Source organism: Salvelinus alpinus, chromosome 20 (assembly GCF_045679555.1).
Source record: "Salvelinus alpinus chromosome 20, SLU_Salpinus.1, whole genome shotgun sequence".
Taxonomy (NCBI): domain Eukaryota; kingdom Metazoa; phylum Chordata; class Actinopteri; order Salmoniformes; family Salmonidae; genus Salvelinus; species Salvelinus alpinus.
In genome coordinates this window covers 15,342,390-15,358,670 of record NC_092105.1, presented here as the reverse complement: position 1 = coordinate 15,358,670, position 16,281 = coordinate 15,342,390, and the positions used below count along the sequence as shown (strand labels likewise).

General features: G+C 40.9%; 1 protein-coding gene across 7 annotated transcripts in view; it reads right to left on the bottom strand.

The window, feature by feature from the left end:
• inpp4aa (inositol polyphosphate-4-phosphatase type I Aa) overlaps positions 1-16,281 on the bottom strand; it is a 58,701-nt gene that overhangs the window by 20,046 nt on the left and 22,374 nt on the right. For all 7 annotated transcript variants that reach the window (XM_071354638.1, XM_071354636.1, XM_071354642.1 and 4 more), the window contains exons 4-6: positions 6,338-6,456; positions 3,643-3,759; positions 2,295-2,374 (exon numbers count right to left, since the gene is read on the bottom strand). In XM_071354638.1, the coding sequence (XP_071210739.1) occupies positions 2,295-2,374; positions 3,643-3,759; positions 6,338-6,456 (316 nt within the window). The remainder of the gene's footprint in view (positions 1-2,294; positions 2,375-3,642; positions 3,760-6,337; positions 6,457-16,281) is intronic.

Genomic DNA, 16,281 nt, shown 5'->3' with positions numbered 1-16,281 from the left:
AGCGCAAGAGGAGACGTACGGTGCATTCGAGACAACTCGGAACTAGAAAAAACAAGCTCGAACTGGAAAAAAAGAGCTTTGAACGGTCATCCAACTCGGAATTACACGTCGGAAACTTGGGCATCATCCTAGGGCTCTTCTCCACCCAATCACATTTGTCAAATCCTTTCAGGCTAAATTCCAGATTAACTTGGAGAGGACAGTTAACTAAGCCTACTTACAAAAAGTGTGCTTCTAACGAAGAGCTACAAAAGTAAGTAAATAGCCAAATTAGGGGGGGGGGTGCTGCCAAACAAATGTATTCATATTGGTTACACTGTCCTGTGAATGTCCCGCAAAATGTGGGTATTTTACGTGTGTTTGTGTCTACAGTGCATTCGGAAAGTATTCAGACCCCTTGACTTTTTCCACATTTTGCTATGTTACAGCCTTATTATAAAATTGATTAAATACATTTTTTTCCATCATCAATCTACATACAACACCCCATGATGACAAAACAAAAACAGGTCTTTAGAATTTTTATGTATGAGCCTCGAAATTGAGTTTAAGTGCATCCTGTTTCCATTAAGCATCCTTGAGATGTTTCTACAACTTGATTGGAGTCCACCTGTGGTAAATTCAATTGATTGGACATGATTTGGAAAGGCACACACCTGTCTGTATAAGGTCCCACAGTTGACAGTGCATGTCAGAGCAAAAACCAAGCCATGAGGTTGTCACGCCCTGACAATAGAGTCCTTGGTTCTCTATGGTGTAGTAGGTCAGGGCGTGACTAGGGGGTGATCTAGTATATGTATTTCTATGTTGGTGCTAATGTGGTTCCCAATTAGAGGCAGCTGTTTATCGTTGCCTCTGATTGGAGATCATATTTAGGTAGCTATTTCCCCACCTGTGTTTTGTGGGATATTGATTGTTTGTTAGTGTGTTTGGGCACTACGTCCTCACGGTCTTTGTAAGTTTTGTTATTTTGTTTTGTTAGTTTCACTTAAATAAATATGTGGAACTATACTCACGCTGCGCCTTGGTCCGCTCATTTCCAAGATCGTGACAAAGGTTGAAGGAATTGTCTGTAGAGCTCTGAAACAGGATTGTGTCGAGGCACAGATCTGGGGCAGGGTACCAAAAACATTTCAGCAGCATTGAAGGTCCCCAAGAACACAATTGCCTCCATCATTCTTAAATGGAGGAAGTTTGGAAACACCAAGACTCTTTCTAGAGCTGTCCGCCTGTCCAAACTGACCAATCAGGGGAGAAGGGCCTTTGTTAGAGAAGTGACCAAGAACCTGATGGTCACTCTGACAGAGTTCCAGTGTGGAAATGTGAGAACCTTCCAGAAGGACAACCATCTCTGCAGCACTTCACCAATCAGTACTTTATCAGGCCAGACGGAAGCCACTTCTCAGTAAAAGGCACATGACAGCCGGCTTGGAGTTTGCAAAAAGGCACCTAAAGGTCTCAGACCATGCTGAAATCAAGATTGAAACCAAGATTGAAACCAGAGTAGGCCTACATATTCAAAGCAGATAATTAGACCAACTGTTAATAGATAATAGACCAACTGTTGAAACCAAGATTGAACACTTTGGCCTGAATGCCAAGCATCACGTCTGGAGGAGACCTGGCACCATCCCTACAGTGAAGCATGTTGGTGGCAGCATCATGCTGTGGGGATGTTTTTCAGCGGCAGGGACTGGGAGACTAGTCAGGATCGAGGGAAAGATGAACGGAGCAAAGTACAGAGAGACCCTTGATGAAAACCTGCTCCAGAGCGCTCAGGACCTCAGACTGGGGCAAAGGTTCATCTTCCAACAGGACAACGACCCTAAGCACACAGCCAAGACAACGCAGGAGTGGCTTCGGGACAAGTCTCTGAATGTCCTTGAGTGGCCAGCCAGAGCCCGGACTTGAACCCAATCGAACATCTCTGGAGAGACCTGAGCGTCGCTGCCCCATCTAACCTGACATAGCTTGAGAGGATCTGCAGAGAAGAATGGGAGGAACTCCCCAAATACAGGTGTGCCAAGCTTGTAGTGTCATACCCAAGAATCGCTGTCAAAGGTGCTTCAACAAAGTACTGAGTAAAGGGTCTGAATACTAATATAAATGTGATATTTCCGTTTTTTTAAATTTTAATACATTTGCAAAAATTTCTACAAATCCGTTTTTGACGGAAACAAATTAAGTCATCAATTATAGAATAAGGCTGTAACGTAACAACGTGGAAAAGTCAAGGGGTCGGAATACGTGCACTGTATGTTTGTGTTTGTGTCGTGCATGCGTGTGTGAGGTACCTGAGGGTTAGGTGGAGTCTGTGGTGTTTGTCCTGCAGAAGCTCCTTAACTGGGAACATGGCTGATCCCAGCAGGTACATCTGGCACCCAATCACACACACATATCACTATTAGAGTCCAGTAGGTACATCTGGCACCCAATCACACACACATATCACTATTAGAGCCCAGCAGGTACATTTGACACCCAATCACACACACATATCACTATTAGAGTCCAGTAGGTACATCTGGCACCCAATCACACACACATATCACTATTAGAGTCCAGTAGGTACATCTGGCACCCAATCACACACACATATCACTATTAGAGTCCAGTAGGTACATCTGGCACCCAATCACACACACATATCACTATTAGAGTCCAGTAGGTACATCTGGCACCCAATTACACACACATATCACTATTAGAGCCCAGCAGGTACATCTGGCACCCAATCACACACACATATCACTATTAGAGTCCAGTAGGTACATCTGACACCCAATTACACACACATATCACTATTAGAGTCCAGTAGGTACATTTGACACCCAATCAAACACACATATCACTATTAGAGCCCAGCAGGTACATTTGACACCCAATTACATACACATATCACTATTAGAGCCCAGCAGGTACATTTGACACCCAATCACACACACATATCACTATTAGAGTTCAGTAGGTACATCTGACACCCAATTACACACACATATCACTATTAGAGTCCAGTTGGTACATCTGACACCCAATTACACACACATATCACTATTAGAGTCCAGTTGGTACATCTGACACCCAATTACACACACATATCACTATTAGAGTCCAGTTGGTACATCTGACACCCAATTACACACACATATCACTGTTAGAGTCCAGTTGGTACATCTGACACCCAATTACACACACATATCACTATTAGAGTCCAGTTGGTACATCTGACACCCAATTACACACACATATCACTATTAGAGTCCAGTAGGTACATCTGACACCCAATTACACACACATATCACTATTAGAGTCCAGTTGGTACATCTGACACCCAATTACACACACATATCACTATTAGAGTGCAGTTGGTACATCTGACACTCAATTACACACACATATCACTATTAGAGTCCAGTAGGTATTTCTCGGGGTGGAGTGTTTGGTTAGTGTGGGGCTGAAGAGTTTTGGGGAGTTGACTGTAGTCAATGAAGTTGGGCTCTAATAGTGATATGTGTGTGTGATTGGGTGTCAAATGTACCTACTGGACTCTAATAGTGATATGTGTGTCTAATTGGGTGTCAAATGTACCTGCTGGGCTCTAATAGTGAAGTTGGAGTAGTCATAGTGGGGGATATTTCGTACCGTGCCTTGGGAGCGGTCCTTGACGTCGTACACAGACAGCTTGACCTGCGTCTGTTGAGTGATCAGAGAGTCCTGGAAGAATGCTATACTACTCAGATAGATAGGATTACTGGTACCCTATGGAGAGAGAGAGAGAGAGAGAGGGGGAAAAAGAGAGGGGGACTTTTGTAATGAATCAGTTTGGCCAGGGCTGCCAACTTTTGAAGAAAGCTTGGAGTGAGATTTGCTATGTGAATTTCATTTCCCCCTGGCACAATCCCTAGATAGGAGCTCATTACCGACAATGCTATGTATTTTGGAATGGCTTACGCCTATGACCAGGGTGGGAAATGATGTGTATTCAGGATGCTTTGAACATTAAATGAACACTCAAAATTCAATTACTTTGTTACTTTGAGATTTTTGGGGGATGAAATGTAAAGTATGCTAATATTTTTTTTAACATACTTTTTTGGTGGTTTGACACTTCATTCAGACAGTAATTAAATGAGACAGGCAAATGCTAGAAACAGTGGGAAGGTTGGAAGCAGGGATTGATCCCTGTTCTCAGGTGGAAAGTTGTATGAGACATACCAGGGAGTGTCACCACTATACCAAGGCTCTGCACAGGAAATACTAATATTAATGGTTGATGGCAGTGGGGAACCAAATCATAGATTGCAGTCTCCTTGTTCATAGACTGCTTTCAAGGTAAGGACACAACATTTTGTATTTTGTCATTTGGGCGAACTCTCTTTATTTAAAATAGAGATAGATGAAAATCCTGCTTTCTCTCCAGGAGGGTTGGCCACCCCCAATCTATGTTTCCCAATGTCACGTTCCTGACCTTATTTCCTTTATTTTGTCTTTGTTTAGTATGGTCAGGACGTGAGCTGGGTGGGCATTCTATGTTATGTGTTTCTATGTTTAGGTTCATTGTTAATTAGCCTGATATGGTTCTCAATCAGGGGCAGGTGTTTTACGTTTCCTCTGATTGAGAACCATATTAAGGCTGTTCACACTGTTTGTTTGTGGGTGATTGTCTTCCGTGTCTGTGTATGTACCACACGGGACTGTTTCGTTTGTTTAGTCTGTTCCTGTTCGTGCGTTCTTCGTGTTATGTAAGTTCTCATGTCCAGGTCGGTCTACGTCGTTTTTGTTATTTTGTAATTTATTCAAGTGTGCTTCGTGTTCGTCTTGTTTGAATAAATTCATTATGTACTCCACAAAAGCTGCGTTTTGGTCCGATCCTTGCTCCTCCTCAGACGAGGAGGAGAACAATCGTTACACCCAAGTGCTGGGTGTTTGAAAAATGTTCTTGTTATAACAATTCTCAAAATCACCCAAACTTTTTTTTTTAAATCTGATGAATATCAATATTCCGGTGGTTTACAAGTTGAAGATCCTTGCCATCGTCTTACTCTGCATAAGATATGATGCATTTATGAGTTGAGTCCCCCTACCATCTCTGCCTAGCATGTGCACAATACTCAAAAGTAACAAAAATGATGAGGCCTGGAGCATTTAATATCCAATGCTTATTTGTATGACTTATTCACAACTGTCCATGAATGGCTGCAAAAATACAATTCCTTTTCAATGACACAAATAGGCATATCAGTTTTCAAATATGTGATTCCACTGGCAAAATTGGGAAGAAGTAGAACATTTGAATAAGTGTGGGGAATAGCAGTAGTGTTGTTGCTGACAAACACAGTAATTACCCTATATTTTAGCCCATTGTTAAGAATGAGAACTGTTCCACTGATCAGACTAAATCAAGTAAATAGCCAATAAAATCTCCTGAAGACTAGATGACATAAATCTGCTCCTACACTCTACCCAAATGATTTTCTATGCATTGTCCTACCTCTAGAATTAAACTTACACTTTTGGTTTCACAATCTGTTTGACAAAATGATTTTCATAGTTACACATCAGGTCACCCTACCAAACTTCCCTGTTAAAACAAACTGTAGGTCTGTCTGCTGTCGTTTCGTTGTCACAGCCAAAACATTGTAAATAAAACAGGTCTACCGTGCTGCTCTTTTTACAGTTGTATAAACTCAGTGGAGAACGTTCTCTCTCTCCATTCAGATCCACTCTAACCTTTTCTTTAAAACGTACATCCAATCCCCTTGATCCTTTACATAACTAGACCAATCATATGCTTGAATGTGTCGTGGTTCACAGTGCTGTGGCAGGACAGGACAATGATATAGGTCGTGATGTTAAATTGCAGGCGCAGATGCTTTGATTTCTACATGATTTGGAACTCAGTTGAAAAGTTATCACACTGACTATACAATGGAATAATTAAACAAATAAATGCAGTACTTTTCAATGCGTGAGATATGAGGTGTGGCGTGTGTACGTGAGAAGAGGGTCAAATGCGTGTCTCATGGCCAATGTGTGAGAATTGGCAGTGCTCATCGTGGTGTAAAGCAGTGTGGTTACGTTATGGTTAGGTTATGGTTAGGTCAACATGGTGTAGAGCGTGTTGGTTATGTTATGGTTAGGTCAAAGTGGTGTAGACACTCTTATGGTTAGGTCAACATGGTGTAGAGATTTATGGTTATGTTATGGTTAGGTCAACATGGTGTAGAGATTTATGGTTATGTTGTGGTTAGGTCACTGTGGTGTAGAGCAGTCTGGTTACGTTGTGGTTAGGTCAACGTTGGTTACGTTTTGGGAGGTCAAAGTGGTGTGGTCCTACCTCTATGATCTCTGTCTGAGCGTGTTTGGTCCAGAAGGCCTGGGGAGGAGTTGTACAGCTGACCGCCACAAAGCTGATTGGCTTACGCTCAAACGCTGGTGTGACCAGTTCACTGCAGGCTGGGAATACAACATAGGACATGAACATTGATGGCACAATGTTGAGAGATGGAGCTGGGGAAATGTATGTTGTAACCACTATTACATTCATAGACAGAGCAATACAACTTTAGAGTTTGAGTTATGATAGGAAAGATAGTTGTACTAACCTTATAAGTCATTAATAAGTTATACTCTTCAATAATCAATGGGTATGTACAGTGCATTTTGAAAGTATTCAGACCCCTTGACTTTTCCCACATTTTATTACGTTACAGCTTTATTAAAAAATGTGTTAAATAGTTTTTTCCCCTCATCAATCTACACACAATACCCCATAATGACAAAGCAAAAACAGGTTTTAGAAATGTTTGCAATTTTAAATTTATTTTTAATACGGAAATATTTACATAAGTCTTCAGACCCTTTACTCACTACTTTCTTGAAGCACCTTTGGCAGCGATTACAGCCTTGAGTCTTCTTGGGTATGATGCTACAAGTTTGGCACACCTGTATTTGGGGAGTTTCTCCCATTCTTCTCTGCAGATCCTCTCAAGCTGTCAGGTTAGATGGGGAGCGTCGCTGCACAGCTATTTTCAGGTCTCTCCAGAGATGTTCATCTGGTTCAAGTCCGGGCTCTGATTGGGCCACTCATTCAGAGACTTGTCCCGAAGCCACTCCTCCAATGTTCTAGCTATATGGTTAGGGTCATTGTTCTGTTGGAAGGTGAAACTTCGCCCCAGTCTGAGGTCTTGGGTGTGTTTTCATATTTTTTTTTAATGTAATCTTTATTTAACTAGGCAAGTCAGTTAAGAACAAATTCTTATTGACAATGACGGCCTACCGGGCAACAGTGGGTTAACTGCCTTGTTCAGGGGCAGACCGACAGATTTTTACCTTGTCCAGCTCGGGGATTCGATCCAGCAACCTTAGGTCAACGTGGTGTAGAGCATGTTGGTTACGTTATGGTTAGGTCAACATGGTGTAGAGCGTTATGGTTACGTTATGGTTAGGTCAACATGGTGTAGAGCGTTATGGTTACGTTTTGGTTAGGTCAACATGGTGTAGAGCGTTATGGTTACGTTATGGTTAGGTCAACATGGTGTAGAGCGTTATGGTTACGTTATGGTTAGGTCAACATGGTGTAGAGCGTTATGGTTACGTTATGGTTAGGTCAACATGGTGTAGAGCGTTATGGTTACGTTTTGGTTAGGTCAACATGATGTAGAGTGTTATGGTTACGTTATGGTTAGGTCAACATGGTGTAGAGCGTTATGGTTACGTTTTGGTTAGGTCAACATGATGTAGAGTGTTATGGTTACGTTATGGTTAGGTCAACATGATGTAGAGAGTTATGGTTAGGTCAACATGATGTAGAGCGTTATGGTTACGTTTTGGTTAGGTCAACATGATGTAGAGTGTTATGGTTACGTTATGGTTAGGTCAACATGGTGTAGAGCGTTATGGTTACGTTTTGGTTAGGTCAACATGGTGTAGAGAGTTATGGTTACGTTTTGGTTAGGTCAACATGATGTAGAGTGTTATGGTTACGTTTTGGTTAGGTCAACATGATGTAGAGAGTTATGGTTAGGTCAACATGATGTAGAGCGTTATGGTTAGGTCAACATGATGTAGAGCGTTATGGTTACGTTTTGGTTAGGTCAACATGGTGTAGAGCGTTATGGTTAGGTCAACATGATGTAGAGCGTTATGGTTACGTTATGGTTAGGTCAACATGATGTAGAGTGTTATGGTTACGTTTTGGTTAGGTCAACATGATGTAGAGTGTTATGGTTACGTTTTGGTTAGGTCAACATGATGTAGAGCGTTATGGTTAGGTCAACATGATGTAGAGTGTTATGGTTAGGTCAACATGATGTAGAGCGTTATGGTTAGGTCAACATGATGTAGAGCGTTATGGTTACGTTATGGTTAGGTCAACATGATGTAGAGCGTTATGGTTACGTTTTGGTTAGGTCAACATGATGTAGAGCGTTTTGGTTAGGTCAACATGATGTAGAGTGTTATGGTTAGGTCAACATGATGTAGAGCGTTATGGTTAGGTCAACATGATGTAGAGCGTTATGGTTACGTTATGGTTAGGTCAACATGATGTAGAGTGTTATGGTTACGTTTTGGTTAGGTCAACATGATGTAGAGCGTTATGGTTACGTTATGGTTAGGTCAACATGATTTAGAGAGTTATGGTTAGGTCAGCATGATGTAGAGCGTTATGGTTACGTTATGGTTAGGTCAACATGATTTAGAGAGTTATGGTTAGGTCAACATGATGTAGAGTGTTATGGTTACGTTATGGTTAGGTCAACATGATTTAGAGAGTTATGGTTAGGTCAGCATGATGTAGAGCGTTATGGTTACGTTATGGTTAGGTCAACATGATTTAGAGAGTTATGGTTAGGTCAGCATGATGTAGAGCGTTATGGTTACGTTATGGTTAGGTCAACATGATTTAGAGAGTTATGGTTAGGTCAACATGGTGTAGAGCGTTATGGTTACGTTATGGTTAGGTCAACATGATGTAGAGCGTTATGGTTACGTTATGGTTAGGTCAACATGATGTAGAGCGTTATGGTTACGTTATGGTTAGGTCAACATGATTTAGAGAGTTATGGTTAGGTCAACATGATGTAGAGCGTTATGGTTACGTTATGGTTAGGTCAACATGATTTAGAGAGTTATGGTTAGGTCAACATGATGTAGAGCGTTATGGTTACGTTATGGTTAGGTCAACATGATTTAGAGAGTTATGGTTAGGTCAACATGATGTAGAGTGTTATGGTTACGTTATGGTTAGGTCAACATGATGTAGAGCGTTATGGTTACGTTATGGTTAGGTCAACATGATTTAGAGAGTTATGGTTAGGTCAACATGATGTAGAGCGTTATGGTTACGTTATGGTTAGGTCAACATGATGTAGAGCGTTTTGGTTAGGTCAACATGATGTAGAGCGTTTTGGTTAGGTCAACATGATGTAGAGCGTTTTGGTTAGGTCAACATGATTTAGAGAGTTATGGTTAGGTCAACATGATGTAGAGCGTTATGGTTACGTTATGGTTAGGTCAACATGATGTAGAGTGTTATGGTTACGTTATGGTTAGGTCAACATGGTGTAGAGCGTTATGGTTAGGTCAACATGATGTAGAGCTTTATGGTTACGTTATGGTTAGGTCAACATGGTATAGAGCGTTATGGTTAGGTCAACATGGTGTAGAGCGTTATGGTTACGTTTTGGTTAGGTCAACATGATGTAGAGAGTTATGGTTAGGTCAACATGGTGTAGAGTGTTATGGTTACGTTATGGTTAGGTCAACATGGTGTAGAGCGTTATGGTTACGTTATGGTTAGGTCAACATGATGTAGAGCGTTATGGTTAGGTCAACATGGTGTAGAGTGTTATGGTTACGTTATGGTTAGGTCAACATGGTGTAGAGCGTTATGGTTAGGTCAACATGGTGTAGAGTGTTATGGTTACGTTATGGTTAGGTCAACATGGTGTAGAGCGTTATGGTTACGTTATGGTTAGGTCAACATGATGTAGAGTGTTATGGTTACGTTATGGTGAGGTCAACATGGTGTAGAGCGTTATGGTTACGTTTTGGTTAGGTCAACATGATGTAGAGTGTTATGGTTACGTTATGGTGAGGTCAACATGGTGTAGAGCGTTATGGTTACGTTATGGTTAGGTCAACATGGTGTAGAGTGTTATGGTTACGTTATGGTTAGGTCAACATGGTGTAGAGCGTTATGGTTACGTTATGGTTAGGTCAACATGATGTAGAGCATTATGGTTACGTTATGGTTAGGTCAACATGGTGTAGAGCGTTATGGTTAGGTCAACATGGTGTAGAGCGTTATGGTTACGTTATGGTTAGGTCAACATGGTGTAGAGCATTATGGTTAGGTCAACATGATGTAAAGCGTTATGGTTACGTTATGGTTAGGTCAACATGATGTAGAGCATTATGGTTACGTTTTGGTTAGGTCAACATGATGTAGAGCATTATGGTTAGGTCAACATGGTGTAGAGCGTTATGGTTACGTTATGGTTAGGTCAACATGGTGTAGAGCATTATGGTTAGGTCAACATGATGTAAAAAGTTATGGTTACGTTATGGTTAGGTCAACATGGTATAGAGCATTATGGTTAGGTCAACATGGTGTAGAGCATTATGGTTACGTTATGGTTAGGTCAACATGATGTAGAGAGTTATGGTTACGTTATGGTTAGGTCAACATGATGTAGAGAGTTATGGTTACGTTATGGTTAGGTCAACATGATGTAGAGAGTTTTGGTTAGGTCAACATGATGTAGAGCGTTTTGGTTAGGTCAACATGATGTAGAGAGTTATGGTTACGTTATGGTTAGGTCAACATGATGTAGAGAGTTATGGTTACGTTATGGTTAGGTCAACATGATGTAGAGAGTTTTGGTTAAGTCAACATGATGTAGAGCGTTTTGGTTAGGTCAACATGATGTAGAGCGTTTTGGTTAGGTCAACATGATGTAGAGAGTTATGGTTAGGTCAACATGATGTAGAGCGTTTTGGTTAGGTCAACATGGTGTAGAGCGTTATGGTTAGGTCAACATGATGTAGAGCGTTATGGTTACGTTATGGTTAGGTCAACATGATGTAGAGTGTTTTGGTTAGGTCAACATGATGTAGAGAGGTATGGTTAGGTCAACATGATGTAGAGCGTTTTGGTTAGGTCAACATGATGTAGAGCGTTTTGGTTAGGTCACCATGATGTAGAGCGTTATGGTTAGGTCAACATGATGTAGAGCGTTTTGGTTAGGTCAACATGATGTAGAGCGTTATGGTTAGGTCAACATGATGTAGAGCGTTTTGGTTAGGTCAACATGATGTAGAGCGTTATGGTTAGGTCAACATGATGTAGAGCGTTATGGTTACGTTATGGTTAGGTCAACATTATGTAGAGCGTTGTGGTTACGTTATGGTTAGGTCAACATGGTGTAGAGCGTTATGGTTACGTTATGGTTAGGTCAACATGATGTAGAGCGTTATGGTTACGTTGTGGATACGTTATGGTTAGGTCAACATGGTGTAGAGCGTAATGGTTAGGTCAACATGATGTAGAGTGTTATAGTTACATTATGGTTACGTTATGGTTAGGTCAACATGGTGTAGAGCGTTATGGTTACTTTATGGTTAGGTCAACATGGTGTAGAGCGTTATGGTTACGTTATGGTTAGGTCAACATGGTGTAGAGCATTATGGTTACGTTATGGTTAGGTCAACATGATGTAGAGCGTTATGGTTAGGTCAACATGATGTAGAGCGTTATGGTTACGTTATGGTTAGGTCAACATGGTGTAGAGCGTTATGGTTACGTTATGGTTAGATCAACAAGGTGTAGAGCATTATGGTTAGGTCAGCATGGTGTAGAGCGTTATGGTTACATTATGGTTAGATCAACATGGTGTAGAGCGTTATGGTTACGTTATGGTTAGGTCAACATGATGTAGAGCGTTATGGTTACGTTTTGGTTAGGTCAACAAGGTGTAGAGCGTTACGGTTAGGTCAACATGATGTAGAGCGTTATGGTTACGTTTTGGTTAGGTCAACATGGTGTAGAGCGTTATGGTTAGGTCAAAATGATGTAGAGCTTTATGGTTACGTTATGGTTAGGTCAACATGGTGTAGAGCGTTATGGTTACGTTATGGTTAGGTCAACATGGTGTAGATCGTTATGGTTACGTTATGGTTAGGTCAACATGGTGTAGAGGGTTATGGTTACGTTATGGTTAGGTCAACATGGTGTAGATCGTTATGGTTACGTTATGGTTAGGTCAACATGGTGTAGAGCGTTATGGTTACGTTATGGTTAGGTCAACATGGTGTAGAGCATTATGGTTAGGTCAACGTGGTGTAGAGCGTTATGGTTACGTTATGGTTAGGTCAACATGGTGTAGAGCGTTATGGTTAGGTCATTATGATGCAGAGCGTTATGGTTAGGTCAACATGGTGTAGAGCGTTATGGTTACGTTATGGTTAGGTCAACATGATGTAGAGCGTTATGGTTACGTTTTGGTTAGGTCAACATGATGTAGAGTGTTATGGTTAGGTCAACATGATGTAGAGCGTTATGGTTAGGTCAACATGATGTAGAGCGTTATGGTTACGTTATGGTTAGGTCAACATGATGTAGAGCGTTATGGTTACGTTTTGGTTAGGTCAACATGATGTAGAGCGTTTTGGTTAGGTCAACATGATGTAGAGTGTTATGGTTAGGTCAACATGATGTAGAGCGTTATGGTTAGGTCAACATGATGTAGAGCGTTATGGTTACGTTATGGTTGGGTCAACATGATGTAGAGTGTTATGGTTACGTTTTGGTTAGGTCAACATGATGTAGAGTGTTATGGTTACGTTTTGGTTAGGTCAACATGATGTAGAGTGTTATGGTTACGTTATGGTTAGGTCAACATGATTTAGAGAGTTATGGTTAGGTCAGCATGATGTAGAGCGTTATGGTTACGTTATGGTTAGGTCAACATGATTTAGAGAGTTATGGTTAGGTCAACATGGTGTAGAGCGTTATGGTTACGTTATGGTTAGGTCAACATGATGTAGAGCGTTATGGTTACGTTATGGTTAGGTCAACATGATGTAGAGCGTTATGGTTACGTTATGGTTAGGTCAACATGATTTAGAGAGTTATGGTTAGGTCAACATGATGTAGAGCGTTATGGTTACGTTATGGTTAGGTCAACATGATTTAGAGAGTTATGGTTAGGTCAACATGATGTAGAGCGTTATGGTTACGTTATGGTTAGGTCAACATGATTTAGAGAGTTATGGTTAGGTCAACATGATGTAGAGTGTTATGGTTACGTTATGGTTAGGTCAACATGATTTAGAGAGTTATGGTTAGGTCAACATGATGTAGAGCGTTATGGTTACGTTATGGTTAGGTCAACATGATTTAGAGAGTTATGGTTAGGTCAACATGATGTAGAGCGTTATGGTTACGTTATGGTTAGGTCAACATGATGTAGAGCGTTTTGGTTAGGTCAACATGATGTAGAGCGTTTTGGTTAGGTCAACATGATGTAGAGCGTTTTGGTTAGGTCAACATGATTTAGAGAGTTATGGTTAGGTCAACATGATGTAGAGCGTTATGGTTACGTTATGGTTAGGTCAACATGATGTAGAGTGTTATGGTTACGTTATGGTTAGGTCAACATGGTGTAGAGCGTTATGGTTAGGTCAACATGATGTAGAGCTTTATGGTTACGTTATGGTTAGGTCAACATGGTATAGAGCGTTATGGTTAGGTCAACATGGTGTAGAGCGTTATGGTTACGTTTTGGTTAGGTCAACATGATGTAGAGAGTTATGGTTAGGTCAACATGGTGTAGAGTGTTATGGTTACGTTATGGTTAGGTCAACATGGTGTAGAGCGTTATGGTTACGTTATGGTTAGGTCAACATGATGTAGAGCGTTATGGTTAGGTCAACATGGTGTAGAGTGTTATGGTTACGTTATGGTTAGGTCAACATGGTGTAGAGCGTTATGGTTAGGTCAACATGGTGTAGAGTGTTATGGTTACGTTATGGTTAGGTCAACATGGTGTAGAGCGTTATGGTTACGTTATGGTTAGGTCAACATGATGTAGAGTGTTATGGTTACGTTATGGTGAGGTCAACATGGTGTAGAGCGTTATGGTTACGTTTTGGTTAGGTCAACATGATGTAGAGTGTTATGGTTACGTTATGGTGAGGTCAACATGGTGTAGAGCGTTATGGTTACGTTATGGTTAGGTCAACATGGTGTAGAGTGTTATGGTTACGTTATGGTTAGGTCAACATGGTGTAGAGCGTTATGGTTACGTTATGGTTAGGTCAACATGATGTAGAGCATTATGGTTACGTTATGGTTAGGTCAACATGGTGTAGAGCGTTATGGTTAGGTCAACATGGTGTAGAGCGTTATGGTTACGTTATGGTTAGGTCAACATGGTGTAGAGCATTATGGTTAGGTCAACATGATGTAAAGCGTTATGGTTACGTTATGGTTAGGTCAACATGATATAGAGCATTATGGTTACGTTTTGGTTAGGTCAACATGATGTAGAGCATTATGGTTAGGTCAACATGGTGTAGAGCGTTATGGTTACGTTATGGTTAGGTCAACATGGTGTAGAGCATTATGGTTAGGTCAACATGATGTAAAGCGTTATGGTTACGTTATGGTTAGGTCAACATGGTATAGAGCGTTATGGTTAGGTCAACATGGTGTAGAGCATTATGGTTACGTTATGGTTAGGTCAACATGATGTAGAGAGTTATGGTTACGTTATGGTTAGGTCAACATGATGTAGAGAGTTATGGTTACGTTATGGTTAGGTCAACATGATGTAGAGAGTTTTGGTTAGGTCAACATGATGTAGAGCGTTTTGGTTAGGTCAACATGATGTAGAGAGTTATGGTTACGTTATGGTTAGGTCAACATGATGTAGAGAGTTATGGTTACGTTATGGTTAGGTCAACATGATGTAGAGAGTTTTGGTTAAGTCAACATGATGTAGAGCGTTTTGGTTAGGTCAACATGATGTAGAGCGTTTTGGTTAGGTCAACATGATGTAGAGCGTTATGGTTACGTTATGGTTAGGTCAACATGATTTAGAGAGTTATGGTTAGGTCAACATGATGTAGAGCGTTATGGTTACGTTATGGTTAGGTCAACATGATTTAGAGAGTTATGGTTAGGTCAACATGATGTAGAGTGTTATGGTTACGTTATGGTTAGGTCAACATGATGTAGAGCGTTATGGTTACGTTATGGTTAGGTCAACATGATTTAGAGAGTTATGGTTAGGTCAACATGATGTAGAGCGTTATGGTTACGTTATGGTTAGGTCAACATGATGTAGAGCGTTTTGGTTAGGTCAACATGATGTAGAGCGTTTTGGTTAGGTCAACATGATGTAGAGCGTTTTGGTTAGGTCAACATGATTTAGAGAGTTATGGTTAGGTCAACATGATGTAGAGCGTTATGGTTACGTTATGGTTAGGTCAACATGATGTAGAGTGTTATGGTTACGTTATGGTTAGGTCAACATGGTGTAGAGCGTTATGGTTAGGTCAACATGATGTAGAGCTTTATGGTTACGTTATGGTTAGGTCAACATGGTATAGAGCGTTATGGTTAGGTCAACATGGTGTAGAGCGTTATGGTTACGTTTTGGTTAGGTCAACATGATGTAGAGAGTTATGGTTAGGTCAACATGGTGTAGAGTGTTATGGTTACGTTATGGTTAGGTCAACATGGTGTAGAGCGTTATGGTTACGTTATGGTTAGGTCAACATGATGTAGAGCGTTATGGTTAGGTCAACATGGTGTAGAGTGTTATGGTTACGTTATGGTTAGGTCAACATGGTGTAGAGCGTTATGGTTAGGTCAACATGGTGTAGAGTGTTATGGTTACGTTATGGTTAGGTCAACATGGTGTAGAGCGTTATGGTTACGTTATGGTTAGGTCAACATGATGTAGAGTGTTATGGTTACGTTATGGTGAGGTCAACATGGTGTAGAGCGTTATGGTTACGTTTTGGTTAGGTCAACATGATGTAGAGTGTTATGGTTACGTTATGGTGAGGTCAACATGGTGTAGAGCGTTATGGTTACGTTATGGTTAGGTCAACATGGTGTAGAGTGTTATGGTTACGTTATGGTTAGGTCAACATGGTGTAGAGCGTTATGGTTACGTTATGGTTAGGTCAACATGATGTAGAGCATTATGGTTACGTTATGGTTAGGTCAACATGGTGTAGAGCGTTATGGTTAGGTCAACATGGTGT